This window comes from Pseudonaja textilis, chromosome Z (assembly GCF_049901715.1).
Source record: "Pseudonaja textilis isolate UNSWEBS1 chromosome Z, rPseTex1.2, whole genome shotgun sequence".
In the NCBI taxonomy this organism is placed as follows: domain Eukaryota; kingdom Metazoa; phylum Chordata; class Lepidosauria; order Squamata; family Elapidae; genus Pseudonaja; species Pseudonaja textilis.
Genome location: NC_142008.1, coordinates 85,407,660 through 85,434,693, shown reverse-complemented (window position 1 = coordinate 85,434,693; position 27,034 = coordinate 85,407,660). Strand labels below are relative to the sequence as shown.

The following is a 27,034-nucleotide window of genomic DNA, read 5'->3' as shown; positions in this document are numbered from 1 at the left end:
ATGGAAATAAGTTGAAAAGTTTGAATGTTTTCCAGTTTACAAATACTTGCTTATTATCTTGCAGAGAAAAAAAGATTTGCGGAGGAGATTCTACAGAATTATCCATAACCAAATACAAAATCAATGAGATAAGCTGGACAGAATGTCACTTTCAGTAACTGCAAATCTCATTATTCAAAAATAGCTAAGAAGAAACAAGAGTTAACAGCAGAACAAAAAGCTGAAAAAGCCCCAAAACCCATCCAGTCCACATCCTGTTTCCCACAATGACTAACCAGAAGGGAAGCTCCAAGTCAGGTCACGAAGCATGCAAGCACACACACACACACACAGAGGCATGCATGGATAATCCCTGTTACTTAATAATACACTGACTATGAATATGCAGGCTCCATGCATATGATAATTATGATACTTGGTACTGAGAGCTAACCTACATATGTTGTAAATTACTAACTCCAATTTTCAAAATGATTACTTCAGGTCAAGGTGGAAAATTGCAAACATTAATAAAAATGTATATAATCTGAGGAAGGGATAACATGAGGTGGATGCATATTTGGTTTATGAATTAGTAGCTGAAAGCATAGTTATTAATACTGCCAGAGCAGTATTTCTAGAGTTAAACTCCACAGACTTTAAAGTTACCAAAGTTGTACTAGAGAGACTCCAGAAAGCCTTTTTGGTAAACAAATTGGTACATTTGCCTTTCAATCCAAAATGAGTTTCAGCTTCACTGCCAACCATTGTAAAAAAAAAAAAAAACTGGCAACTGCAAGTGTGGGCCTTCTGCAATGAAATAATACCTGGATTAAAATAGTGTTATTTTTAATTTAAATTTAAATTAACTTATCTACCTGATATCTGCTACTGACCTAGCAATCCAGAATCCATAAACGCGCTAGTTCTAATCATTCGGAGAGAAGAAATAAAAAGTGTTTTTCCAAAATAATTGTTTTTCACATACGTTGGATATCACACTTTTGATTTTGCTTCAAGGTCACCTGAAAGCCAAGACGTTTTCTACAGTACCGATTCCTATCGTGAAGTTATCCTATCGTTAACTTATTAGCAGCATTCTCGTGTTATCTTAACCCAATTTATTGGAATTGCAGGACAGAGCTATCACTACTGTACTTCATCTGCAGTAATTCTCATAAACGGTAGTCTAAAATATAGTTGGCCGGTCTAAGTGTCAGTAGAAGGTGCGGAGAGCCCCAATTATTTAAGAATGATGCTTTTTATTGTCCCAGGTTTCCTGCTGCTCTTCAAACTTTCAGTCTCTTCGTACCCCTTCCCACTCCCGCTTTTCATTATCCGGGAAATAAATTCTACAGCATCCTGTTCCAGTGACGCTTTTGGCACATATTTTATGCTTTTCATGAAGCATTTCAATGTTGGTAACCAACTGCAGCTCCGTTTCCAACCAAGGGAACGAAGAAAGAGAAGACACCCGCACCGACCGTTCCCGGCCAAGTCAACCCACGTGATGAAATATACCGCCGCCGCCGGCCCCCCCACGCCCCGCCGGAAAGGGTGGCACTTTCTTGGGCAACCGGCAGGGCCTTGCCGTGACGTGCCCCTCCCCCGCTCCTGGACTGGGGCGGGGAGAGCGGTGGCGGGGCAAGAGCCCGGTTAAGCAAGCGGATCAGACGGCTAGGTCAAGACACCAAAAGGTTCCCTTCGCTTTCTCTAAGCGCGCCCTGGGCGCCTCAACCAACCCAGCCCAATCCTTCCTTCCTTCCTTTCCTTCCTTCCTTCCTTCCTTGCCCTGCTTTTACTGCACAGACCGAAGCTACGGATGCCGTTCCCCGGCGGCTTATGGTGGCTGCTGTGCTGCAGGCAAGGCTTCACCTTGCTGCGACGTGACTACTGTGAAGCGAGCAAGGGGGTAGCCAGTGAAGAAGTTGAAGAATCATTTGAATTACGCAGGCAAGGCGATGAGGTGAGCTGTGCGCGGGCAGGAGCAACCTCAGAACTTCGTTCCATTCTTTTAGGAGTTCTTTCGAGAGCTAGAAGGAAAAACTATCTTTTTTGTGGTCAGGGAAGAAAACGCGCGCCTCGATGCGTTTCATACCCCTCTGCTGGGGACTTAAAAGATCTTATGTACATACTAAGGATGCAATAATAAAAAGAAGGTAAAGTGATCCTTGGAATTTTTTTTCTGTTTGGAAGGTCTTCTGGTACTACTAAGTATTAACTTAGAACGTGCTCACTGACCGGATCCAATCAGATTAAATGCGGGCCAACATTCTTCTTGGATTGCTTTATTTTAAAGAATTGCAAAAGAACATGCCTTGATGTTGCCTTTCTAGCCTTATGTCCTTCAAATGTACTGGCATTACAGGACAGCTATCTTTCATAAGATAATTTCATACCTTCAGATTCATTGTTGGAAGAAGTGTTATTCTGGTGGAGGATTCTCTTTTTTTATTGTTGTTGGTTTAATTCTCATCTTTTTCCTCTTCTAATCTGATTGATTTTCTCAGTGTTAATCCACAGGGATTTTATTATATCTCAGTAGCTAACTGCCTTCCTTTTATTGTATATAATAGATAAATTGAGAATTTTAAGTGCCAAAATCAGGTTTGAATTATCCATGAATAGATTTATCCACAAGTATGTGCAGTATACTCTCCATTTTCAAACTTTTTAAGCTAAATCAAATTAACCTAAATGTGTGAGCTTCTAGGTGTTGCTATATGGTAACTCCCGTCACCCATGAAAATGGACTATGCTAATTGAAGCTGTTACAACAGCAAAATCTGGAGGGTACATGTCCTTCACCTTTCATTTAATCCAATTGCAGGAATGGTATGCTGACCCAGGTGAGCAGAAAAATTAATGTTTCCTCATATTTATGCAATGCCTCTGCCATGACTTATATAGGACAAGCTGTTGTCTTGGATGCTTGGAATGTCTTCCTTGTTTCCTTTTAATTACGACAGAGGGTCAAAGAGCTCAGCCTCAAAGTGATGGAGAGCAAGGCTGAGTGTTGATTGACATGATCAGCTAGCTGCTAGCATATAAAGCCCAAACATCAAAATGTTGCCGAAGTGTTCATAGTAAAGCCTTCAGGTCTCTTACCCCATATTTTGTTCTACTGTTCTGTTCTCCCTAAGAAGCAGAAAAATAATTCCTCTGCCATTGCCATTTGAATCAGGTCATTCCCTTCCGAAAAAGTAGCCAAGTTGGCTACAAGATGAACTGTTTCTTCCATTCTTATTTACCAACTGTCTGCACAAGTATGCAAGGACTTCTTGCGCTCTTTAAAGCAGTCACCTCTTTTTCTAGAGTTCTTTTCTAGAGTTACAAACAGCTGCTATATTTGCACTCTGCTCCAAACTGGATTTTGGGAATCAAATAGGGAATACATAACAGCTCTGTGCATTTGAAGAAATTACATTCAGGTTTTCTTGACTAGTGCAAGAGAGTTAGATTTTTATAAATACTTTCTACCTGCTGAACATAAATATTGGCTTTACCGCATATCTAAAATCTTTTTCATTCCAATCAAACTCAGATTGCTGAGGTCTAGTTCAAATGAAACTATGTTTTAAAGGCATGATGTTGCCTATATTGGAGCAGAAAAATTTCAGCCCCCAAGGAAATCTTTCCTTTGTCTGGATAATCTTTTTCATGGCGTCACTTCTTGGCACAGTAAAAAGGCCAAGCTGTCCTCTCTGACAAAACTAAATTGAGGTGTGGGTGGTTGGCTGGAGGACTGGCTAGTTTTAAATCCCCAAGGGATCTTTAAAAAGTTCAGTTTAATTCACAGCTCAGATGTGCTGGATACATTTTCTTTTCTGGGAGTTTCTCTTTCAAGCTTTCTTCCTTAGGTAAAAAAACTCACCATCAAGCTGAACGAGACTTAACATGTTGAGGCAGTTCAGTATAACTGCTAGAAGAAACTGGCCTAGAGTTCCTTTGTTTTCTACAAATCTATTAGAACTCCAAAGGTGGGGAAAAAAACTGGTTTTCTGAGAATCATCTGTTCGGTGGGTAATAACCTATCCCCCTACGTTTGTTATGTCCCTGCATAACAGATTTGTACCCTTTTACTTTCCTCCTCGCTCCCCAATCATCCATTAAGGAGAAATCTTGAAACCATATTTTGATGGCAAGTTGAGGGTAGGGAGACAAAAATGCCCTGTGCTAAAATTATGTTACAGGGAAGTGCCAAGTGGGAGATGGGGTATTTGGGTGCATGTTATTTTTGGAGCATTTCCTCAACCCCACCTTGACTTTCAGTAGCCGAGGAGCATTTGCTGCATAATCCTTCTGAGCAAGAACTTGGGAAGTATATGTGATCAATTAAAAGAAAAAGGATAACAAATGTTATTACACCATAACAATAGGATTATTCTGAGAATTGAGAATCCAGACAGGGTCCATATCAGGGTTAAAATGAGGAGTAATTCTGGATAAGCTCCCAATCCATCCTCCTATTTCCAAGTGATCAAATAAAAAGTTCTGAGAAACAACAGCCTTCCTTTGCTCTTCCTTGATATGAAAAAGAAAGAATGCCCTTGAAACTACCATTTTGATTTCGCTGTAAGACCCTCTGAAAATACTTTTTTCTTCATAAATTGCTCTGCTTTAATACAAATGACTGGCTGAGGGTTACAGGAATAGTATCCCAGAGTGTGTAATAAATGCCAAGCTAAAGAAAATTGATTTTCAATCCATGGCTACTGCATCTTCTGGTAATATGCTGACTTAAATATGCAATAATTTAAAATTTTCTCTTTTTTGCTACTGAATCTTCTGCCAGCTTAATTAAAAGATTCTGAATAGTTCTCTTTCTATATCATGGTTATTATATAAAACCTCTATGACTATCCTGCTGTTAGCTTTTTTGACCCCTAAATTATACGCTCATACTGTCTGTAGCCTTTTGCATGAAGTTACTAGGATCTTCTGATAAATGGGAACTTCTCATTTGTCAAGTTGGAGAGATCAGAAACTGAAGTCGTTGTGCAGTAGTTGTCAAGTAGGCGTGCCAAAATGTTGCCTATTCAGAGGGCAACTGCCGTATTTGAGGTACGATAGATCATTGGCTCAAGTCCCACATTTTTTTTTTTTTTTGCCAGGAAGCAGAACTGAAAGATGGAGCAAATGGAAACATAGACTCTTAATTTTAATTGGAAATACATCTATGTGCATATGCTATTTCAACCAAAACTAATTGCTTAAAAAGGCAGCTTTTTTTTTTTGTACTTTGGAAGCTATTGTACCCTTGAAAAAGTTCTTCCTGCCATTGTTTCCATTGTAGAAAGTCAATACTCTATAAATCTTTAACATTTGAGGTTTTGGTCAAGCATTCCCTTTCAGCAGTTTTTATTTAAGCTTTATGTTCTAACTGTGTGATGTAATCAGAGGAATTTTTTCCCATGATAAATAGTTATTCAATTTTACAGCACATAGAGTTCTACTTGGCACTTCTACCAAACAAAATTTATGCCGTGATATTGCATTTGATCAAATACAATTATGTAAATGTAGCCTTTACTCAGGAGCAACCTTCCCACTTGAACTCCTTGTTCTATATTTATTGATAGTTTTTCTCGCTACTGATTTTTTTTAAAAAATATATTCTTCTCAGTGTTCTGCATATGGTCTTTATTTAAATTTAAATGCACTATTTTCATTCTACTTTTCCTGTATAAAATTCCAAATAAGGGGAATATTGATTTGAGGATGAAAGATGTCTATTTTAATTTCCTGCTCATTTTAAAAAAATCCTTAGAATGACTGGTTTTTCAACAGAAGTCCTGGTTCAAGAAAAGTTAAGATATTTTAAAAATAAACATTTTTGCAATGTAAGTCTTTATTACCAATAAACAATTTTTTACATTGGATCACTAAAACTCTCTGGGTATTTGGATAAGCTGCTCCGAATTTTATAAATCAGAATTCAGAACTGTAATAGAATGGCTAAGCCAGTGAGGAGGCTTTACTATTCTTTCTCTTAAGCCCTTTTGTCTCCACGTCTCCTATTTTGGGATATCAGCTTGTTAGTTCCTGCTATCACCACTTCTTTTTCTCTGGAACTTCACCTGTTACCTTTGCCCCTGACCTTTTTATATGAGAGAAGTAGGAGTCTCACAATCTGTGCTACCTTTCTGGTGAGTGAATGATAAAAATACAAGAAAGCAATCTCCTGGCCATGTAACCTAGAGGTTTTTGTGTAAATAAGATTCATCCCTTCTTCTTTCTTTGAGACCAATCCCGTTAAATACAAACAAAATCAAATTTAACTTTTTTTTTTTAAGAGAAACACAACACGCGTACTCTTTTTAACTTCAAATATAAAAATGCAAGTATTTGTTGCTGATAAAGAAAAATAATAGCTGATCAGATACCAATGCTATGGTCACCAATTTAAAAGTGACAAAGAAAATAAAGTGCTTCCAGTAGACCATCAACCAGGTTGTTACAAATTGCACATTCTCTTCTTTTCTAGCTATTTTTTGGTGTGGTATTAAGTCAAACCTGATCTTCTCAGCACAAATAAGGAAGCTGAATGTGTTACATCAGCCATTTGTCCAAGTCAGGCTGGACATGATGATATTTATTTTATTTATAATCTGTATGCAACCAAGAGTCATGACTTGAAAGCTGGATTGTATGTCAGAGCTTGAGAAAATGTGTATTGTATATCTGAGCTGGCAGCTTGTGCAGGCGACAGTCCCAAACAATAAATATACTTTTGTCAGGCAGGTATCTTCATTTAGGTAAGGACTGGGCAACAGCTGTTTTACCAGTAGGCAATGAGAGAAATAGCTGAAAGTAAATAATGGCAGTGGCAATATGAGGGAGCTACTCTGCAAGCGGTCGGACTTTTCCTTATCCACTCTTCCTACCACACATTGTGTCATATGTTAGTTCTGTGTGTCTCAGAGGTATGATCCATATCATTCATTGTTTTAATGAAAATCTGTAGAGCGTTCTAAAGATTTGAAGTTTCATATTTCTCATTTTAATTGATGGGAATTGAATTCTAGATAAGTTACTGTAAATTTCTGACAGAAGCTTTTTTTAGAGATAAAATGGCTGTCAACCGGCTGCAGCAGAAAGGATAGCCAGTAATTGAAGGAAGGATATTTTTCAACCCTCGTATTCTACAAGTTGTAAGAACAGAATTAAGGAATCAGAACATGACCTGATTTTAATAGGATATAATGCTGTACTCTTTTGATTCACTCAAATAAAACTGAATAAATTAAATAAAATAAATTGGATAAAATAAAACTGAAGAATTATAAAGTTGTACATATTCAGCATTACTGAAATGTCATTTTTGTTTTGGTCCGCTTACAAATTACAAATTCAGTAATTAATTCAAACAAAGCTAGTCTGCAAAGTTGTAAAGTTAATCCCATGAATGTTTGGATATGCTTTGTTTTTTTCAGTGTCTTTTCCACTCATGATAATAAAGACATTTACATCATGCCTGTTTTCAGAAGTGCATCTTTCTATTCGTCCTCAGTCTTTTTTCCCCTACTTTCCCTCCCTATATGTTCATGTAACTGTCAATAGCAAAGCATGCCATTCTTTCTCATCTAGAATGAAAATATTAAAAATCAGTTAGATGGCATTAACAATTACAAGCTCGGTGGTGTCTCAGTGTTCTGGGGAACTGGAACGTAAGAATTGTGGTTGGGAAACATGAAAAGCACTATGTAACTGCAAAAGGTTTCAAGCAAGAACATCATATTAGAGTATAAAATGTTTTATAGTCCTTGCTAAGCGCCTCAGACATAATTTAAACCATATTTTGGAGTTGATAATCCAGCCATATCTGCAAGCCAGAACACAATTTTTAGAAGTGAATTATGAAGGGAAAATTAATTTTTGCAATTGTTTCCTAGATACTTTTATTTTTTTCAGTTCTGATGTTGCTTAATCTTTCCGTGCTCTGTTGATGGTTGCTAGTCTCCCTGCCTTAGAGGATCATGATGATCTATGCCAACTTGGGCCAAGTTACAACAGGTGTTAAAATGCCACAGGACAGTTGGTGTCCCGTCCATTACTCAATACCTGTTGCAGTAGCTCCCTACTTTTTGCTATTCAGTTTGACTTTATATATAGTCTCTCCCTCCCCTCCTCTTGTTCTCTCTCTCATTCTCTCTCTCTCTCTCTCTTCCTTCCTCCCCTCCCTGCAGCTTAGATTTTTATTTGGGGCACCTTTGTGGGGACTACAAAGTTTTAGATCCTACAATTCCACCAAACTCACACAACTGCATCTCAAACTTGCTTACATTTTTTGCCAACGTTAGGGGATTTGCATGAATTAGGTACGTGAGACTATAGTTTCCTGTCTTCTGTTAGGACTTGTCTGCTCCTTCACCTTCTCCCCTTGCAGGGGAAGGGAGCTTTAGCTACAATAGGACTTTTTTTTTTTTTTTTTTTTGCTGTATCTTACCCAACAGAGTGCTTGTGCAATTCTGAAGGGACTGCAGCCCAACACCGAGGTCGGCTGAGGATACAGGAACTTGTTCAGCTGCTGCAGCTTGCAGGATGTGAGAAGGTTGATCAGCCAGACTCTGGCTTGGGAGGGGCAATAGTGCAGACTAGGCAGCCTGAGAAAGCAGCAAATTAATAATTTACTTCCTTGAAGGGTTGGGAGGCATCCTGCCTGTATGAATATTATTTATGCATTCCTATTTTCTGTTTAAATAGCCTCTTACTTTTGAATATATAAATTTTGAAATTGCAAGGTAACATATTATCTATCTTTGAATTCTAATTTCTAACTCTTCCAGAGTGCCTTCTGCCCTCATTCTCCTTAAATCTAACTCTCATGCCTTTTTATGTTCAATTCTGAATGAATCCTGATGACATTCCTCTTCTTTCTCTTTCTCTCTCTATTCACCCCATTTCTCCCAGGACTCTTCCTTACAAGTGAACCTCACTCAACCCAGTCGTGCTAGCAGTTGTTCTGAAAGGTGAGCATAAAAGAGTTGTATATATGAGGCAAGGGGGAGTAGAGAACAACCGTCATTGTAGTGGGAAGGATCCTGTGTTTTAGTGGGAGAATACTGTATGTTAACCAGAGTCCTAATTCTGGCTATTGTTCTCATGAAAGAAAAGGAGATTCCTAACATTCATTTGACTGACCCCTTTAAAACCTCCTCTGTTCCAGACCAGAAACTTCATATCCCTCCTTTCCATATGGTTTTCCTCTGGGAAAGGTTTCGTCTTCAGGCTTTATGCCGACACTTTGTTAAACTGAGAAGCAAAAAAAGAAATGGAAAACATAACATTCATGATTACTTCGCACTTTAGGGTTCAATCCTAGTATTGGGTATAATTCCCAAGTCTCCCCTAAGACCAAATTAATACCCTCCAAGTGTATCTGTCTGCTCTGTTCTATCCTGATGTTTTCTGTTTGTTCTCGGCTGGAAAGCCAAAAACTCCATGGAAAGAATTCTGCGACCCATATATCTCCCACTCTGCTTCAGAGCTAATAAGTCCCAGTTGGGATCAGGCATAGCCAAGCAGGAAGTAACTATTTGAGCGAGTGATTCTTGCTTCTTATCTGTTGCCAAGGTGGGCTTGGGGAAAAGGCAGAGGGAAGTAGAAGGTTTTTGTGTGTGTGAGGCTGAGGCCACTAGAATCCTGCTCCAGGAGGTTGCTGGGAGAAAGGGACAAGGGGAATGAGATAGAAATAGGGAGATGTGAGTGGGGAGGATATAAGAAGAACCTGTGAATATACTTAATTCTTACTTGAGCCCCAAAGCCTAATTGTGATATTAGGATAAATCAAATAGAAAAGTAGTCGATAATGCCATGGATGCCTGCAGAGATGAATTTTCTTATCTGCAGTAATTTGTGACATTGGACTTTGTGCAATGTGCTATAAAGAATCATGAATAGGGAGGAGGAGACATTTTCTTCCCTTTCTTTCCTCCCCCTTCCCCCGCTTTGTCCCTCGATGCTGATGCTCAAATGCCAAGACCTCTGTCTTTCTGTATCTCTTCCCCGCAATCCAGCCAGCATCCTCTCTTCAGCTGAGCTCCTTCTTTTCCCAAATTCTTGGCAGCCCTTCTATATAAACAGCTTATTTTTAGTCTGAGGTTAACAGTGCAAAATCTCAGACCAGTTTCCCAGAACTATGGAAGAAACGGGGTGGGGGGGTAGAGTGGGGGCAATATTCTCTCCCTTTCCTTATAAAAAGGGGGGGAGACTTGTGAATTATACCCCAATATGAGAATAGAAGTGTACAGAAGTGAGAATCCATTGAGAAAGCACCTGAATGTTTTTCAAAACTTCTCAGGCTCTTCTTAGTAAAGCTATGTGTGTTAGTAATGCAGTGCTGTTGTTAGAACTTAAAATCTGGCTTTACTCAATAGTGGTTCCTGATCTATCAAATGAAAATTCATAGATTGGCATAGATAACCCAGAAAATTGGGGTTTTTTGGGGGGGAGGTAGACGGCAAAACTGAAAGAGATAGGTCTACTCTTATGGAAAGATCAATCAGTCTTCTTTCATTTGTATTAATGTAGGTCTGACTGATGCCTATTGTTTCTACTCTGTTTGCTGCCTTCAGGTCTTTGCCAGTGACTGAAGAGACATACAGTCTTATCACAGAGAACTGTGGAAGGATGCAACATGAACCTGATGCTATTCTGAAAGGTGGACACTTAGATTTGCTTCTTTCCCCTTTTAAATTTTAAAACAATCTAATCCAATGATCTTAAATCTGAAGGGACTCAGCTTTTTTTTCATCTTCCAGGCTGGTTGCAGAGAGAGGTCCGAGGAGGTATTAAAAAGCCCTGGTTGCGTCCTCGCAAATACTGGTTTGTGTTAACAGAGGATTCCCTAGACTACTATAGTGGGTGTGAAGTGACCGCCCAGCGGCTTGGATCCCTTGTTCTCACCAGCCTCTGCTCTGTGCTGTGGCCTGACAAGCAAACCTATAAGGAGACAGGTAAGGACTGTCTGCTCTGGCATGGTTAAAGAATTTTGTAGTTTCTTTGTGGCAACAGGAATGAATGATTTCAGCAAAGGTTTGATCTTTGAGTTTGCTTACCGGGCTGTGGTCAGCCACTAAGATATCCATAGTCCATAGATTTATTTAAGAAGCATTTTTAATTTTTACCCCTTTTTGCATAGTGAAAATATAATCCACGCATTTTAAGAAAGTAGGTCAAATTTCCTCATATTTATCTATGATTATCTTCATGTTAATTATATATGAGTACTTCTCTCTCCCATTCCTGCAGGCTATTGGGCAGTGACAGTTTTTGGCAGAAAGCACTGCTACCGACTCTATACAGAACACTTAAATGAAGCTGTACACTGGGTTTGTGCTTTGCAGAAGGTTATCATCAGCAAGGCCCCTTTGCAGACCCCCACACAGCTGCTCATGCATGACATTGAGGTGAGGAACCAAATGAGCACAAGGACATGTCATTGGGAGTAGGAATGGGGGCTTGGTTAACCAGCAACAGGAATCTGGGAGAGAATTTTCGCAGAAACAGGCAAGGGAAACATGCCATGGTTTTTCTCCAAAGTGGGAACAGAAAAAGATAATCACATGCAACGTTTTGAGTGGGCCAGGAACTCAGTCCTTTATGGTTAAATTGATGGCTTTGATTTCAATGTCATTTTAAGTGCATCAAAATGTTTTGATGTTTTCTTTTTAAAACCACAGGGCAGTGAGCAGATCTTGTTCAGAAAGGGTCTATGAATATTCATTAAATTAAATTTCAGTAAGTTATTTGTAAGTGCAAAGATACAGGTAGCCCTCAACTTATGACCACAATTGAGCCCAATATTCCTGTTGCTAAGTGCGACAGTTGCTAAGTGAGTTTTGCCCCATTTTATGACCTTTCTTGCCACAATTGTTAAGTGAATCACTTCAGTTGTTAAGTTGGTAAACAGTTTTTAACTCAGTCTAGCTTCCCCATTAACTTTGCCAGAAGGTCACAAAGGTGATCACATGACCTTGCATATCACTGCAATGTCATAAATACGAACCAATCGCCAAGTGTCTGGATTTTGATCACATGACCATGGGGATGCTGCAATGATCATTAATGTGAAAAACAGTCATAGGTCACTTTTTAAGTTCTGTTGTAACTTTAAATAGTCACTGAATGAATAAATCGAGAATTACTTGTATTTCTATTATTTAATTTCAGTTCATTTCCATAGCTGCACATACATTCTACATTGTATATACATACATTATCCATTCCTCCTAAGATTTCCATTATAAAATACAGATGGAGATTGGAAGGTGCTTGAAGTCTCTGGGTCAATCACAGATAATGGCAATTACTCAAGTGTCATGCCCTTTACAAAGACAACAGCCATCTTAGCACATTCTGTTTAGGAAAGTGCTGTTGGAATGTGGTAATTCCAGAGGTTGGATCTTTGTTCTAAGAATGAAGAAGGTTCACGGAGAACCTGATGTTAATTTTAGTAATCTTAATGAGTAGAAATATAGACTAGATCCTCTTTTTCTCTTCCCATTTTCCTCTCTCTATTGCAGGAGAACCACAACAGCCCAGAAATCTTGGATCAAATTTATCGCAATAATCCCATCCTACGTTATACAGCTGGTCCAATTTATGCACCTCTTCTGCCCTTCCCTTATGCAGGTGGGTTGTGTTTCTTAGCTAGTAATCAGAATCCTTAATTTATTGACTTCATTATTTGTTATATGGTAAAGTTGTGTTGTTTGTGGTTTTTCAGGAGCATGGCCCAGAGGGACACTCAAAAACTCACTACCCCACTAAAATTTAAGATTCCGGAAAGGAAACATTGTTAAATATTTAAAAAATTATTATATCAACTGTATTGAATTTAAATGAAAATTAATTCTATACTCCTCAATATTTAAAGTACTTGACCTAAATGCAAACTGTATACGTGAAATATTTCAGTTCTCTGCCTACAGAGAAGAAAATGAGAGCAAGAGCTTATACAGATCTTAAATGTACTAATTGTTGTTTTCTTATCTTCTTCCTCCCACCCTATCTTGCCCAATTTTGCAGCTCAGGGTGGCCAAGGTTATGCAGGACTTCGTGACGAAGCTGTCAAACTCTTCCATTCACTACAACAGCTTGAAGAATTGCAAGATCCAATCCTTCTCATGCAGGGAGTGCTGCAAACTTGCCATGACCTTCCAGCCCTGGTGGATGAAATATTCTGCCAACTGGTGAAACAGACAACAGAGCCACCTATTCCAGGGGCACCCACAGATTTGCGCTATTGGCAGCTGCTTGTGTGCATGAGCTATACTTTTATACCTTCTGTGCCTATACTCTGCTATTTGCATCTGCATCTGCAGCGGTAAGCCAGGGAAATGGGAAAAATTCAGTGGTGGGATTCAATTTTTTTTTACTACTGGTTCTGTAGGTGTGGCTTGGTGGGCATGGCAGGTGAAGGATACTGTAAAATCTCCAGTCAGAAGTGGTATTTGCCAGTTCTCCAAGCTACTCAAAATTTCTGCTACTGGTTCTCCAGAACTGGTTAGAACCTGCTGAATACCACCTCTGGAAACATTGCAAAACATGTTTCATATAGAAGTGGAAACTTGGGATATTCCACCTGTTGAGGAATTACAACTCATAGCATCCTTCATCATTAGCGCTTTGCTAGTTGCTATAGTAGCTTTGCTGGTAGCTGTAGTTCAGCAATAGTTGGATGACCATGAGTTCCCATTGTTAGTGGAATAGTTTGGTCACAAACTTTAATCACAAACTGGATGCAGAGCAACTGGCAAAAACTATTTCACCTAATCTGAAAGAAATGAAAGGAAGGGTTGTCTGTGTTCAACTCCTTCTTTGTTCTATATGCTATATTCACAAGGGTGTGACTAAAGATCCCTCCCTTTTTAATGTGTTCAGAGACAACATAATTTCAGTTGCCAATAAATTTCCATTATGGTCTAGTAGGCAGGAAGTGGATTAGAAAGATAATTCATTTGACATATATGAGCAATGTGCAAGGCAGACCTTTAGAAGGAATCTTTTTGTAGATGCAATATTCTTCATATATCTAATTCTTTATTCTTCAGTTTGATTCAGAATGTTTAAGGAACAATATTTGAAAAACAGCTTCAATCCAGCAGGAGTTTCTGAAACCCCGAAATATGCCCTCCACCCAAAACCTTCCAAACAATTTCATGTGTTAGTAATTTTTTTATTTTGTTCAAAAAGTTAAAATACAAATTCCAAAAAACCCCAACAAACAACAACCCCCTTAAAAAGGACAAAAAACAAAAACATGTACAATTATTATACTAGCTGTTTGATTACTGACAAATATATTGCAACAATGCTAGTTTCTCCCTCTTGTGAAGCAGGCCCACATTCTATACACTTCAGCATGTATTTACAATCAACTTAGTCTACCATCTATTTACTATAGGTAAAAATAAAATAGTTAACAGGTAAAACAACTGCAAAATTAAACTTCAAAGCCCTTTGTCATTGTATTTAACTCAGAGAAATTCTACAATGGTTTCTTATCTTCTGCAAATCACTACAATCATTATCTCTGATCTATTCAGGATCAAATACCTTCATTTGGTTCTTAATAATAAAAGTTTCCTTAAGATTTTTAGTGGAAGCTTTCCCAACAATAACTCATCTTCCAATATCCTAAACGTCTGCTGTAAATATATCCACCATATTCACTGCTGAAGCAGTCTCACTGAACCAGTGGCGGTATGCTATCGGTTCGGCCCAGTTTGGGCAAACCAGTAGTAAAAATGACTACCAGTTCTGCAGAACAGGTAGTTTAAAAAAAGCCTCTGATCAGCTGAGAGGGGAAAGTCCCCAACAACCAGCTGAGAGGATAAAAGACCGAAAAATGCATAGGAGGGGGGGAAGATCGCTTCTAGTTTTTCATTTTTTCACCCTCTCAGCTGATTGGCTTTTTAGATGCTCGCACAATAGGGGCTTACCCCCTGGTAGTGACTAAGGTAGGATCCCATTATTGCTGTGAACTAAGGTATAAAGTCTCTTGTCAATTTTTGTCTGATTAGGTATAAATCCATTTTCCAAAATCAATCCATCTTCCTAGGAAAATCCCATCCAAATTATTTAACAATATGGTATGATAAATCCATCCTTTTAACAAAGTCCAGTTGATCAGTCAAATTTGCCAATTATAAATCTGTAAAATCCAGATCTCCTTCAGATTTCTGCAACAGGCTGCCTGCTTTCCAACCAAACTTCTTCTTCATAAACTTAGATTCCAGTCCATCCATTTGTTGGTCTAGCTTTATAGGATATTCTCTTTAGGTTGACCTGAATTGCAGATAATTTTATTAAGCTTTTAACCAAAGATTTTGAAGTTGTAGATTTAAAAACTTTTTTTTTCTGAAGATAGCCCACCAGGCTTTATCTTTAAGTTGATGCATTATTTGCATTTTTATCAGAAGGCAGACTCTCTTTTAACTTACACAATCAAAGAAAACAAATTCTTTCAAAAACGAAAAGGATAAATCTTACTGCAACAAATGGCCACATAGAACATTGAAGAAAAAAAGGGAAAGGGGAATTTAAAATTCAAAAATTTGAAAAGAAAAAATCCAGACCAAAGCTTTTTAAAAGTTAAATTCTGTAGTAAAATCCTATATAGATGTGAATCCAGTCTGGTCAGTTTACTCAGAAAGTTGCCAATTAGCTTCATAATAAAAGCCAAAGTAGCTCAGAGGGAAAAAAACAGTAAAGCAAAGAAGGAAATTTAACATTAAAATCCAGAAGATGATTAGAGTAAATCAGCCTTCAGTCAATCAATTAACTTTAAAACTAAGAATTAAAACAAAACTTTGAAATGTGCAGTTAAAAGTGAAGGTGAGCATAAAAAAAGCAAATAACTGAAAGGAAAGATGGAAACCGGAACTCTCCAAATGCCCCTTCTAGGAATTGCAACCTCCAGGATTCCTCTTCCCAGGAGGATCCACAGTCGTCCAAGAATTATCTTAGGTCATTCCTAGCCACTCCCATATGTGCCGGCAGCCAATGCACTTGGTTTGGCAGCAAAATTTAGTTTAGTTTACTTTATTGTCATTGCACCTCGTATAACAAAATTAAATACCATCTTCAGTGTATATTATGACTATGAAAATAAACACAAACACATCCTTCACATTCTATACATTGAATTGAAAACCCCTGATATTGCATTAATACTGCTCCATACAGTAGAATTAAAAAGAGCTACTGCCCTGGGATAGAAGCTGTTTTTCAACCTGTTTGTCCTGTTTTTATTATCCTGTACCATCTGCCAGATGGTAATAGTTCAAAAAAAGGATGCCCAGGATGAGGTGGATCTTTAAGAATGTTTTGAACTTTCTTAAGGCAGCAGGAGCTATAAAGCTCTTCCAAAGAGGGTAGAAGACAACCAATGATTTTCTCGGAAGTGACGTTAACCCTCTGGAGTGCTCTTCCTATCTGCCACAAATAACCAATCAGTTATTTGTTGGCAGGAGAAACAAATCACCACCATCACCACCTCAGCATGCCATGGTGGAGGGAAGTCAGTGCAGTATGTTTATTAATGAGATTTAATGGAATCACTCACCTAATACCATATCTTCCCTGACCCAATAGGATGGAGAAACTGTTCCCAAGATCAGCAGTGACCCACTATGGACATTTAATCACACAAGCCCTGCACAAAAGCAAAGGACGGGAGTGTGTGCCCTCTTTGGATGAGATTGCAACACTAATAGAAAGCCCGGAAATCCCACACTCCACACATTGTCCTGGTACTACCACCTGTTATGTGGCCATCACATCTAATGTTACAGCCCAGAAGGTGAGCAGATTGCTTAATTGGTGGAATGCAAAAAAGGGTAGCTAAGACGAACAATGTAACTTCTATCTCCTCTTAGAAATAGCAGGTTCTACAACTCTAGTTTCTTACCAACTGTAAGAAGTCTGGTAGAACAATTAGATTTGGCTTTTTATTGTCTATATAAATTGTTGAATCATTTTCTTCCTCCCCTCATCCCGTTTATCTTTCTTCAGCATGTTTGACACTGTGATGTTTGCAGCACTGAGTACTTTCCTACTGGACATTACTAGGCCTTTTGTCATCCCCCACTTTGTCGCCTTATCCCAGATGTCTCAAGAACTGGTGTTGCATTTGGGTGTGACCTGTATCCCCAATTCACTTATCTTCCACATGGAGAATTGGCAGTATAAGCAACCCTGTTCAAAGAATGTATTAAATAGTTTTATCAGGTATGAAAAAAAAATCCCACAAAAATATGTGTGTCAGTTATAGCTAAATTGAAAAAAAGGGGCCAAGAGTTGACAGTATGTTTAGAATCGTGATTGGGAAAAAAAACAAAAAAACAACAACAACCAAGGTCCAGAGCGTGTCTGGTTGCAGCAACCATTATAGCATCAGACTGGCTTATTGAGGGACTGCCTATCCCCAATTACACCAACCAATCCCATTAGATTCTTCAGAAGAGGTGTGATCTGGGTCCCATCTGTAACGAATGCCATCTGGCAAGATCCAGGAAGGGAGGCTTTTTACACCTTGGTTGCTGATTGTGTTGTATAGGTTTTTATTTATCATTTTTTTATTTATCATTGTATTTTGTTTTTAAGCATTATTGGGCAACAATGCAATAATGTATTTGAGAGATGATTGTAGAAAATATATGAATGAAGGAACACATAAATAAAAGTAGCAATAGCACTCATGCTAGACTTACATACTGTTTCACAATGCTTTACAGCCCTCTCTAAGTGGTTTTAAAGGGTCAGCATATTGCATAAATCTGCAACCAACCATTTTACCCACCTTGGAAGGATGAGCCTGATGAGATTTGAACTGCCAAATTACAGGCAGCCAGCAGAAGTAGCCTGCAGTACTGCATTCTAACCATTGCACCACCACAGCTCTTGTAGCATGCTTTTGCAACAAAAGAGTCTCCCTTTGTCAGGGGTGGGACAGAACTAAGCAAAATAAAAATTCATGTTTGCAAGATTTTAAAGCTACAATTTGGAAACAGTGCATTCTGTTAAGTCAGAAATCCCTATTGTTAACTTTGAAATAGTAGGAAATAGTCACTCAATCTAAGATGTCTGTCCCTAATTTTATTCCAAAATTAACATGCATTGTCTGACAATTTGTTATTTCAGACATATAAGCTGTCCACCAGTAGTAGTTTCCTATCTTTAAGGAGACACTCAGAATTTGAGGTTAATACAGGTTAATAGCAGGTTAATACAGCTGGTTTGTATTATTAACCTGCTTTATTCTTATGTTCTACTACCTTCAGCATCCTATAACTACATACTATTGCCTACTTTCAGGATCTTTTTTGTTAGGGCATTGTCTGTTGGACTTTGGATCTTCTTTGGCCAAACAATAAGAAGAGAAGCAAGAACATCTTCCCAGTGGTACCCTGAAAGCTATTTTTCTGACATGTGCCATCATGAACATCATGAAATGAAGTATGGGACAACTGAAGGTCATGGAAGCCACTTTGAACAAGTCTGGAAAGTGATTAGCTCTGTCCTTTCCAGGGTATTACCAGGTGAGTTACTCCATCTGGAGAATATGAAAATAGATTGGTACCAATTTGGACAAAGCCATTTATGTGAAAGGGCACATGGAAATATTTTAGGAGTTTGGTTAGGGTCTTAATTAGGACTAGGAATTATTCTCCTTTCTATTAAGAATAGTTGATGCATATGAGAATTGCCCAGAGGCAGCTGAGATAGTGTGATATCATTTTAACATCTCTTGATGGGTGAATTTTGCTTTAATGTATTGCTGCAAATATCCCTTGTGCCTCCACCTTTATACATAGTTAGCCAATGTATGTTGTTCCCAACTGAGTCAACTTGTTCTACACCCAGGGGAATGCTAACCTTTAGGACTTTCAGGTGAGCTATATAATATTCCTAAATGTAATTGGCCCATATTGCTTAAGTGATGAAATTCCTGTCATCCACACTCTGCATAGTAAACCCAGCAGAGAAAGTTGAAAAAGGTTATTTGACTTTGAAATAATGCCAATCTAGAACTGAAGTGCTGCTTTTGGTAAGTAGTTACAATCATGTCCTTATTATATATTGAGACTATTACAGGAATTGGATACAGAGGAATAAATGTAGATGGTACACATTATTTGTCCTAGTCTAACTTTAAAAAATATGCTAGTTCTTTCTGTTAACAATCTGTACATCTTATCCAAAAAGATGAAAGTCTGTTCACTATGAAAAAAAGGACCAGTAACAAATGTAGGGTTGTTGAAGACAGAAAGCTCTGCACTCTTGTGTGTGATATTTGATTAATGCATATGTTAAATATTTAACATAAAACTATAAGAATGTGGTTGCTTGAACTCAGGGCATATATCTATAAACCCCATATGTGGTTTGTTTAATATGGCAAGTTAGTTTTACCCAACTTTGACAAATTTGAACAAGAAATGCATTCTTACCAGGGTAACTAATTAGCTGTGCATGCAGATTGACTGAAGCAAACTAAGTTCCACAGGCAGTTCTAGTATTCAGAACATTTCTATATGTTCTGGATCCTTAACATTTCTCCAGCTTTTCTGACTGGAAGGATGTATACTAAACCCTTTTTTAATTATCTCTTTGTTTTGGGGTTGTCCAAGAGAAGGTATTTGGAAGGCAATTATTTGCTGGGAGGACACTAGTGTTTATCTGCCACCAAAGACCTGTTGCTTTCTTTTTTTCAGATGAAGACAATCCTGCAGCGTCAACAGACAAGAACTCCCAATAATCACATGAACAGGGAAATATTTCCAAAAATGCCAGTGGTAGAATTTTGAGTTGACTCCTAGGTATCCTGGCAGGAGTCTTGGATTAGCATATATTCTGGTCATTTGAAAAGAATAATAGTGATACTGTTTGCTCCTAAGGAGCTGATAAACTATGTCTTCTATTCAGAGGAATTTTCTGTTTCCACATCTGTTCTGATTAAATACTTTTTATACAAAGTGTCTCCTTGTTCTGTTCTCCTGTGTAAAAAAAAACACCCCTTTGTTCCAAAGAAAGCTGAAGAGTTTTACTACTGTTCCTTTCCTTCATCTGGATAATACCTGGTACACTATTCCTACTGACATAATCTATCAAATAAAGGATGTAGAAACAAGCCAGAGCCATTATTTTCTTTGTGGTTGGCCTGGCCTGCATCTCCCAGCACCTCCCCACTCCTGAAGCACCCCATGGTTCATTTGATGATTGCAATAGGGGAAACAGGGATTGTTAAGGCAATCACAGGGCGCCTTAATGACTGTCACAATATATGATTAGTGGTGGATTCCATTGCTGTTGTAAATCAAGAACTACCTGTAGCCTTATTGTGGGATATTACTGATCAAGATATATTAAAAGGATGCCTGAAAACCCTACACATTAAAGCCAAAGAATACCAGCGTGTTTTCCCAAGCACTTGTACCTTCTGTTAGATAGTGAACATCATAACCCACTTTAGATTCTCTTTCCATAGGAATCCAGAAATTATGAACATGTTTTAAAGGCAAAAAAGAAAAAAATGCTTCTAAACAATTGCAACTATTTTTCACATAAAGAGAATGGCTTATACAATAGATAAAATATTGTTTTAAAAAAACCTTGATTTCTTAAAATTAAGCATTGTTCTGCTTTTCTGATCAACACACATTAAACCAGAAGATACAAACTCCCAAATGGCTAAATACTGATTTTATTAAAAAAAAACAAAAACCAACATACACAATGCTATAATAAAACATCACCTTTTTATTTTACTTTTCCTAAAAATTAGGCTAATAGCAATCTGGCTTCTAAAATTCTTTCCAAGCCTGCTCCATTTTAAATTGCATGACTAGAAGAGGAGGGAGGGACTTAAAATAGCAAGGTCATTCTGATTCACTGCCCAATAGCCCATCCCATAGGTATGCATTGGGTGAAGTTCCTCCAAATAGTTTTTCTCCAAATTGCTTTGGCTTACTTTCTAATCTTTCTTTGGCCAGGTTCTTCCCACATAGCAAATCTGGTCCCATTCTGTTTTTGGAAAACTATCCTGCTGATTGGCAAGCAGTCAGGCAGAGTCCCAAGCTTCTTCACATACTTTTATTTTTGGCATTCCACTGGGCAGGAAAGCATAAAAAGGATAGTGAATACACTATCCTGACACCAACTCACTATCCTGACACCAACACTATCCTGACACCAACTTTCCCGTCAGTTAAGCTGTTGGTAGTTTTTTTTCCCGTCAGTTAAGCTGTTGGTAGTCTGACTCTTTTAAGCAAGACTATAACCAATTATGATAGAAATATGGAATTGGCATAAAACTCTCCCTTTTCAAGACAGGATCCAATGAGGGTATTTACTAGCTACTTTCAGGGAGGAGAAAAGATGAGGAAACATTAAGCAGAACTCTAAAAAGGGAGTAAAGCAAGTATTAAAAATGCTGCCAACTCTCAGATGGTCAACTGAAAGTGACAAGGGCAGCAGGATTAATGACACAGGAACACGCAGATTAACTATTGAAAATCACTGTGGCAGGCAAGCAACAGAAGAATAAAGTGAACTGCTCAAATGATATGAAGTCTTGGCTATTATAGCAATTGTAATTTCTTGCATTCATGCCTTGTAACACCTGCAATATGTGTCATTAAGAAATAGATGGCAAACTTAAAATATAAAGATCAGTGACAAAATGACCAATCTTTGCCAAAGTAGGTTCACGATACTTCTTAACTGCTGGCATAGATCACTACACAGATATCCAGGCCTCCACTGCCTAGCTTACTCTTCCTGTTTTAATCAGTCTTCATCAATTATATGCTAATAGAGCTGTATATTAAATGCTAAGTAATACAAAATTGCCAGAAATTTATACAGGAAATACAGGTTTGGATTATTTTAAAATGCCTGTAGATATTTCTCTTCATTATCCACTCTGAGACTTCCTCAACAGAAATATGTTTAAATAAGCGCAAGTGCAAGTGAATATAGCATAAGACAGAAAAAGCCTTTTAAGAATGTTAAAAATAAGCCACAGAAATTGGTACATTGATGTTAATCTAGCCAGATTCCTGTAGAAAGGAGGAAGCTGGACTTAATGATAGATCACCAAGTATAGGTATCCCTTGATTTATAATCAGAACTAAATCCAAAATGTCCATTGCTAAGCAAAGCAGTTTTTAATAAGAGCACTGCCTCATTTTTATGAGCTTTTTGCCACAGTTGTTAAGTGAATCATTGCATTGTCATATTAGTAACATGTTTTGTAAGTGAATCTGGCTTCCTCATTGACTTTGCTTGTCAGAGGTCACAAAAGGTGATCACATGACCCCAGGATACTGCAACCATCATAAATACATGCCAGTTGCCAAGTATCTGAGTTTTGATCTTGTGACCACGGATACTGCAACGATCCTAAGATTGCAAAATGTAAAAGTCAAAAGTTGTAACTTTGAACTTCGAAATGAATAGTTATAAACCCAACAGCATAGAAAGAATCCCTTCTCAATGAAGTCTCCATTGGGCAAACAGACGACAATATAAATTCAATAAATAAACTACTTCCAGATATAAGTAACAGTGACAGATTTAAGATAATTTGTTACAAGAAGAAAATACTCCAGACAGGAAAAAGCACACTACTAATTAACTAATTGCTCCTGAGTGCCCCAAGAGATATAGTCAGGCCGAGTGGCAGCATGATATTCATCAATCAACTCCTGGACAACCTTTCGGGAGTCATCAAGTTCATCAAAATTCTCCTTGAACATGTCTTCTTTTCGGAACTGTTCCAGGAAGGCTTCACGCTTGCGCAGTTTATCATATTGATGGCAGGTGCGCTCAAAGAGCTAGATGAAAAGAACAACTGGTCAAAAAAGGCATAGGAGAGGTTTTTACAGAGGAGTAGAGTAATCATATAAGCCTCTAACAATGCCAAGCAACCTTCATTGGAACAATAAAATAAAATGCTGGATTGCTCTTTTCAGTTCTAAGTATAATACAGTAAGAGCAAGAGGATTTCTTATTATGGTTCTATTTTTCTTAAAAGGGAGAAGGAAGATGCAGTTAGTAAAATGGTGCCATCTAGCATAAATTACTACTCTGTAGTTTGAGAGATCCAGACCTAGATCAACTGGAGTTTCATTTTGAGAAATTAGGGTTTATTTTTATTCTGCTGTATTTTGTTGTTAATACTGGTGTTTGCAGGGCTAATATATTAAGCAGTAAAACACTAATTAGTAAATTTAAAATCATTTAAAAATAATATACTGAAAGAAAAACTAAGCTACCTGGTGCTCTCTGTACTTGTTTTCTTGCAGACGTTGCATTACCTAAATTAGGTATCATCAGTGCTAGTAAGGAGTGCAGTTTGCTATCAGTTTATATTCCAATCTAGTGGCTTTCCTGTCTGTACTGGTGGGGAATGGTCTAATAGGTTCTTCGGTTGGGCTGCTTACTTGTTTGGCAGTTTCTTCATTGGGATATTGTTTACGTAATTATTGATCTGATGTTAACCTTGAGCTCAGATGGTAAAAACAAAACCAATTTTTACTAATCGGTTTCCAAATGCATTAAGGCAGCCCAACCAAAGATTTGGAATAATGTAGTTTGTGATATGAAGAAGTACAGTCAGGTTTATGTTTTTGGAAAGTGACTTTCAATTGGCAAATCAAAAGTTAAAACTTGCTACACAAGTCTCAAAAAAAATATAATCCATCAAGAACAAGTTGTACAACCTCTCCCAAATTGCTATAAATTCTAACTATCAGTTTCTTCAACTTATCAAGATGGTATTTCATTTGTTCACCCCTTCCTATGATGTAGAACAGTGGTAAATGAATAATTGAAATTGGAAGTATAGCCCATGTCATCTCCATGTTTATGACAATTCAAGACTTAAAATAGAATCATGCAGCAGTCTCAGAAGTGTATGCATTTAAATGCATATATCAGAGGTGTCAAACTGGATTTCTTCGAGGGCCAGATCAACATTGTAGTTCTCCGCAGGCCAGCTGATGGGGCAGAGGGAGATGGGACAGATGCCTCCTGTGGCACTCTGCCGCCCAAAACGGGATGCATGAGGGCTGCATGAGGGTCCCCCCATCCCCATATTTGGCCTAGACAGTCTCCTGCAGAACTTTGCTGGCCAGAGGCACCCCGGGCCGGTCCTTTGCTATTTCTAGGCCAGCCCCGTGAGCCAGATTTAAGCACCCTGCGGGCTGGAGTTTGACACCCCTGGCATAGATAATGCAGTTGAAAGGTCCTAAGCTTTTCTGACTGATTTCCAATCAATTACAATGCTCATTAATCTCAAAAGAAGAAATTATGATAGATTTTCCAACCATATTAATATTCTCAGTTCCTCAGATGACTATGCAAATTACTTCAATTCAGAAGATTGAGAAAAATGTGCGCTTCTCTATTCCAGAGTTGAGCAAAAATGCAAATAAGATTACCAATTAAAGCATAAAAATGGCTATTAGAAACCTTCACTCTCAAGAACAGTATCATCCCAACAATTGCCCTCCACATGTTAAAAAAAGCATTTTTGATAATCTGATCCTAGTTACATAATTTTAAGCTTCTCATCTACAGTAACTTTTTCTCAAAGATATCACCAGATTTTTTACCCTATAGATCAGATATATACCCCCAAAAATATATGAGAGACATAGCTATTGTCATTGTAAGCCCCCTAAACTGCACCAGGTTAAGATTGTCCCAGCATGTTCCCTCAAACAGTACACTGTAACTATTTCAAACAAGCAGCTGGGATCCATTTCCCAAGCAGGGAAAGTTAAATATAAACATAATCCTGGTATCAGATTCATATACTGTGATGACTCCCCCACGAACCCCCAGATTTCAGTTTGGAGGAGGAGTAGCCATCTGAGAGTGATGTGGCTGAAGCACAGCTACAGCAGGACGGCCCTTAGGCTTCAGGTGGGAAAAGCATGCAGCTGCAGCTGGTTAGTGAGGAACTGCTTTCTAATCTGAAAATATGTAGGGCAAAGAAGAGACAGTAGGAATGAAGGTCAACCCAATTACACTTGAGGAGACAACCTCTTGATGGGCTGTACCAGAGGCTGGCTATTTAGCACAGCAGATAGATGGAGAGGAGACAACCTCTTGATGGGCTGTACCAGAGGCTGGCTATTTAGCACAGCAGATAGATGGAGATGATGCTGGGAAAAATGCGTTCATTCCCTAGCTGCATGTTTCCTGGTCATTGTGATTCCTATCTTGACTTTGGATTGTGCCTTGTGAATCCTCATGTACTGTGGATTTAATTTAGCTTGGAGGATTTATCTTGTTTGGGAAACTTTCAGATGCCTTGTGGACTCATTGGCCATTGCTCTGTGGACTAGCATTGGTCTGCTTTTGGGTGGATTTAATTGGGACAGTTCTGGGGTTTTGGTGAAGGGAATTGCTGAGGAATATCAATAAACCTATTAAAAACCTATTATTCAGTCTGGATGAATTACTGAACAGAGCATTTTTTTCAGTAATCTGTGCAGAATAATAGCAAGGAAGATCTGATTGCAAAGGATAAGGCATTTTCCAACCAAAAGCTACTGCTGTATTCTGAAGTCCGATTAGTCCTATTTGCTTGATCAGAAACATTAGATCAACAAATACATCCAGGATCAAGTCCCTGATGGTTGATGTTTATCTTTATTCTCTTGATGTTAAGGAACAATTCCTGTAGATCAAATAGGCTTATTTGCAGGGAGGGAATCCAGAGAAGGAAAAGACTTGAGTAAATTGAGTCATCAGAAACACTTCCCCCAGCTCCAATCACTGTTCATCTGCACTGCTCCTGCATATTTCTTTGTTGCCTTGGCTGTCCCTGCTTTGTGGCAGCCATTATGGCTGCCTCTTCTCTTCATCAAGGGAGAGGGAAGAAGCCCTGAGTCCAGCAGGAGAGTTGCTGCTCTCCCCGAGCTACAGGGTGCCCCTCTTTTCTTCACCACCCCTACAGGGTGCCTTTAGCTCCTTTCAGAGCTCTCCAACAGGGAGAACTCGGCGTGGGAGCATACAACGAAAGGTACCCTGGAATTTAAAATATAAAAAGATAACATTATTCCCAAAAAAGATTTTGAAGCAGCAAAGGAGAGAGGGAAGGGAAAGGACTTGGGTTTTTTCCTTATACTGACAGCTACAAGACATAAGCAAGAAATAGAAAAAATCCACTTTGACATCAATGGGCATTTAAGCTGAAAATAAAATGTCAAAGAGATAATAAAGATTTCTGGATACTTAAAAGCTTTTAAAAGCAGGAAAGGAAAGAAAAAGAATAAAAGAGCAGGATCTGGAAAAATGGAGGAGACTGCCTGGAATTAAAAGGAATTTACAGAAGAAGAAACATTCTTTGGATTACTTTGTGATCTTTGGATTTTTGGTTATTGCATTTAAATGACTAAAATCAATTGGGTGGTTGTTTAAAAGTGTTTAAAATGACACCACTTTTAGAAGAACTGAAAATGGAACTTAAAAAGAACAAAGAAGATGCACAAGAAGGGAGAGGTTCTTCTGGCTTCATATTTCAACTCTTAGAAATGGACCTCTGGAACTATGAGAAACAACAAGAAACGCTTGCAGAACAAAGAAGATTGGGACAAAGAAGAAGCCATCTTTAATGATCAAGTAATTTTATGTGGAGGGGGAAGGAAAGGGGGGAAAGAGAATGAAAAGTTTAAGATATGAAAAAACAACCAAAAAAAAGAATAGTTTGAAAAATAAGTATAATATTAGAAAGCAACAGAAGAGGGGATTACAGAAGAGAGAATTAGAAGTAGAGAGACAAGGAGGAAAAAAGGGAAGGGAGAAGAAGAGGGGGAAGAAGGAAAGGAAAAGAAGTTATAAAGAACAGAAACAAGATATAAAGAAACAGAGAAAAGGTATAAGAATTGAAAGTATAAACCTGTTTAGAGACAATGGGTGAAAACTTAATTGTAAAAGGGATTCTGCAAAGGTACATAAGATAGTATTGTTATATTACAAACAAATAATTTTAGAAAATATGATTAAAATGATGGATAAAATATTTATCATA

The 27,034-nt window shown here is 38.1% G+C and overlaps 2 protein-coding genes across 2 annotated transcripts in view; one reads left to right on the top strand and one right to left on the bottom strand.

Annotated features, from left to right (window-relative positions):
* Positions 1 to 1,363: 1,363 nt before the first annotated feature.
* Positions 1,364 to 19,964, top strand: PLEKHH3 (pleckstrin homology, MyTH4 and FERM domain containing H3). Its single transcript, XM_026717276.2, has 11 exons — positions 1,364 to 1,945; positions 8,893 to 8,951; positions 10,557 to 10,642; positions 10,743 to 10,937; positions 11,233 to 11,390; positions 12,507 to 12,615; positions 13,012 to 13,309; positions 16,582 to 16,789; positions 17,002 to 17,217; positions 18,304 to 18,527; positions 19,704 to 19,964. The coding sequence occupies exons 1-9, from the start codon at positions 1,802 to 1,804 to the stop codon at positions 17,008 to 17,010; spliced, it is 1,266 nt and encodes a 421-aa protein (XP_026573061.1). The 5' UTR covers positions 1,364 to 1,801; the 3' UTR covers positions 17,011 to 17,217; positions 18,304 to 18,527; positions 19,704 to 19,964.
* A 2,597-nt stretch (positions 19,965 to 22,561) lies between these two features.
* TUBG1 (tubulin gamma 1) overlaps positions 22,562 to 27,034 on the bottom strand; it is a 32,350-nt gene continuing 27,877 nt past the window's right edge. Inside the window, exon 11 of the mRNA XM_026717273.2 lies at positions 22,562 to 22,826. Coding sequence (XP_026573058.1) covers positions 22,620 to 22,826 — 207 coding nt within the window. The 3' untranslated portion in view covers positions 22,562 to 22,619. The remainder of the gene's footprint in view (positions 22,827 to 27,034) is intronic.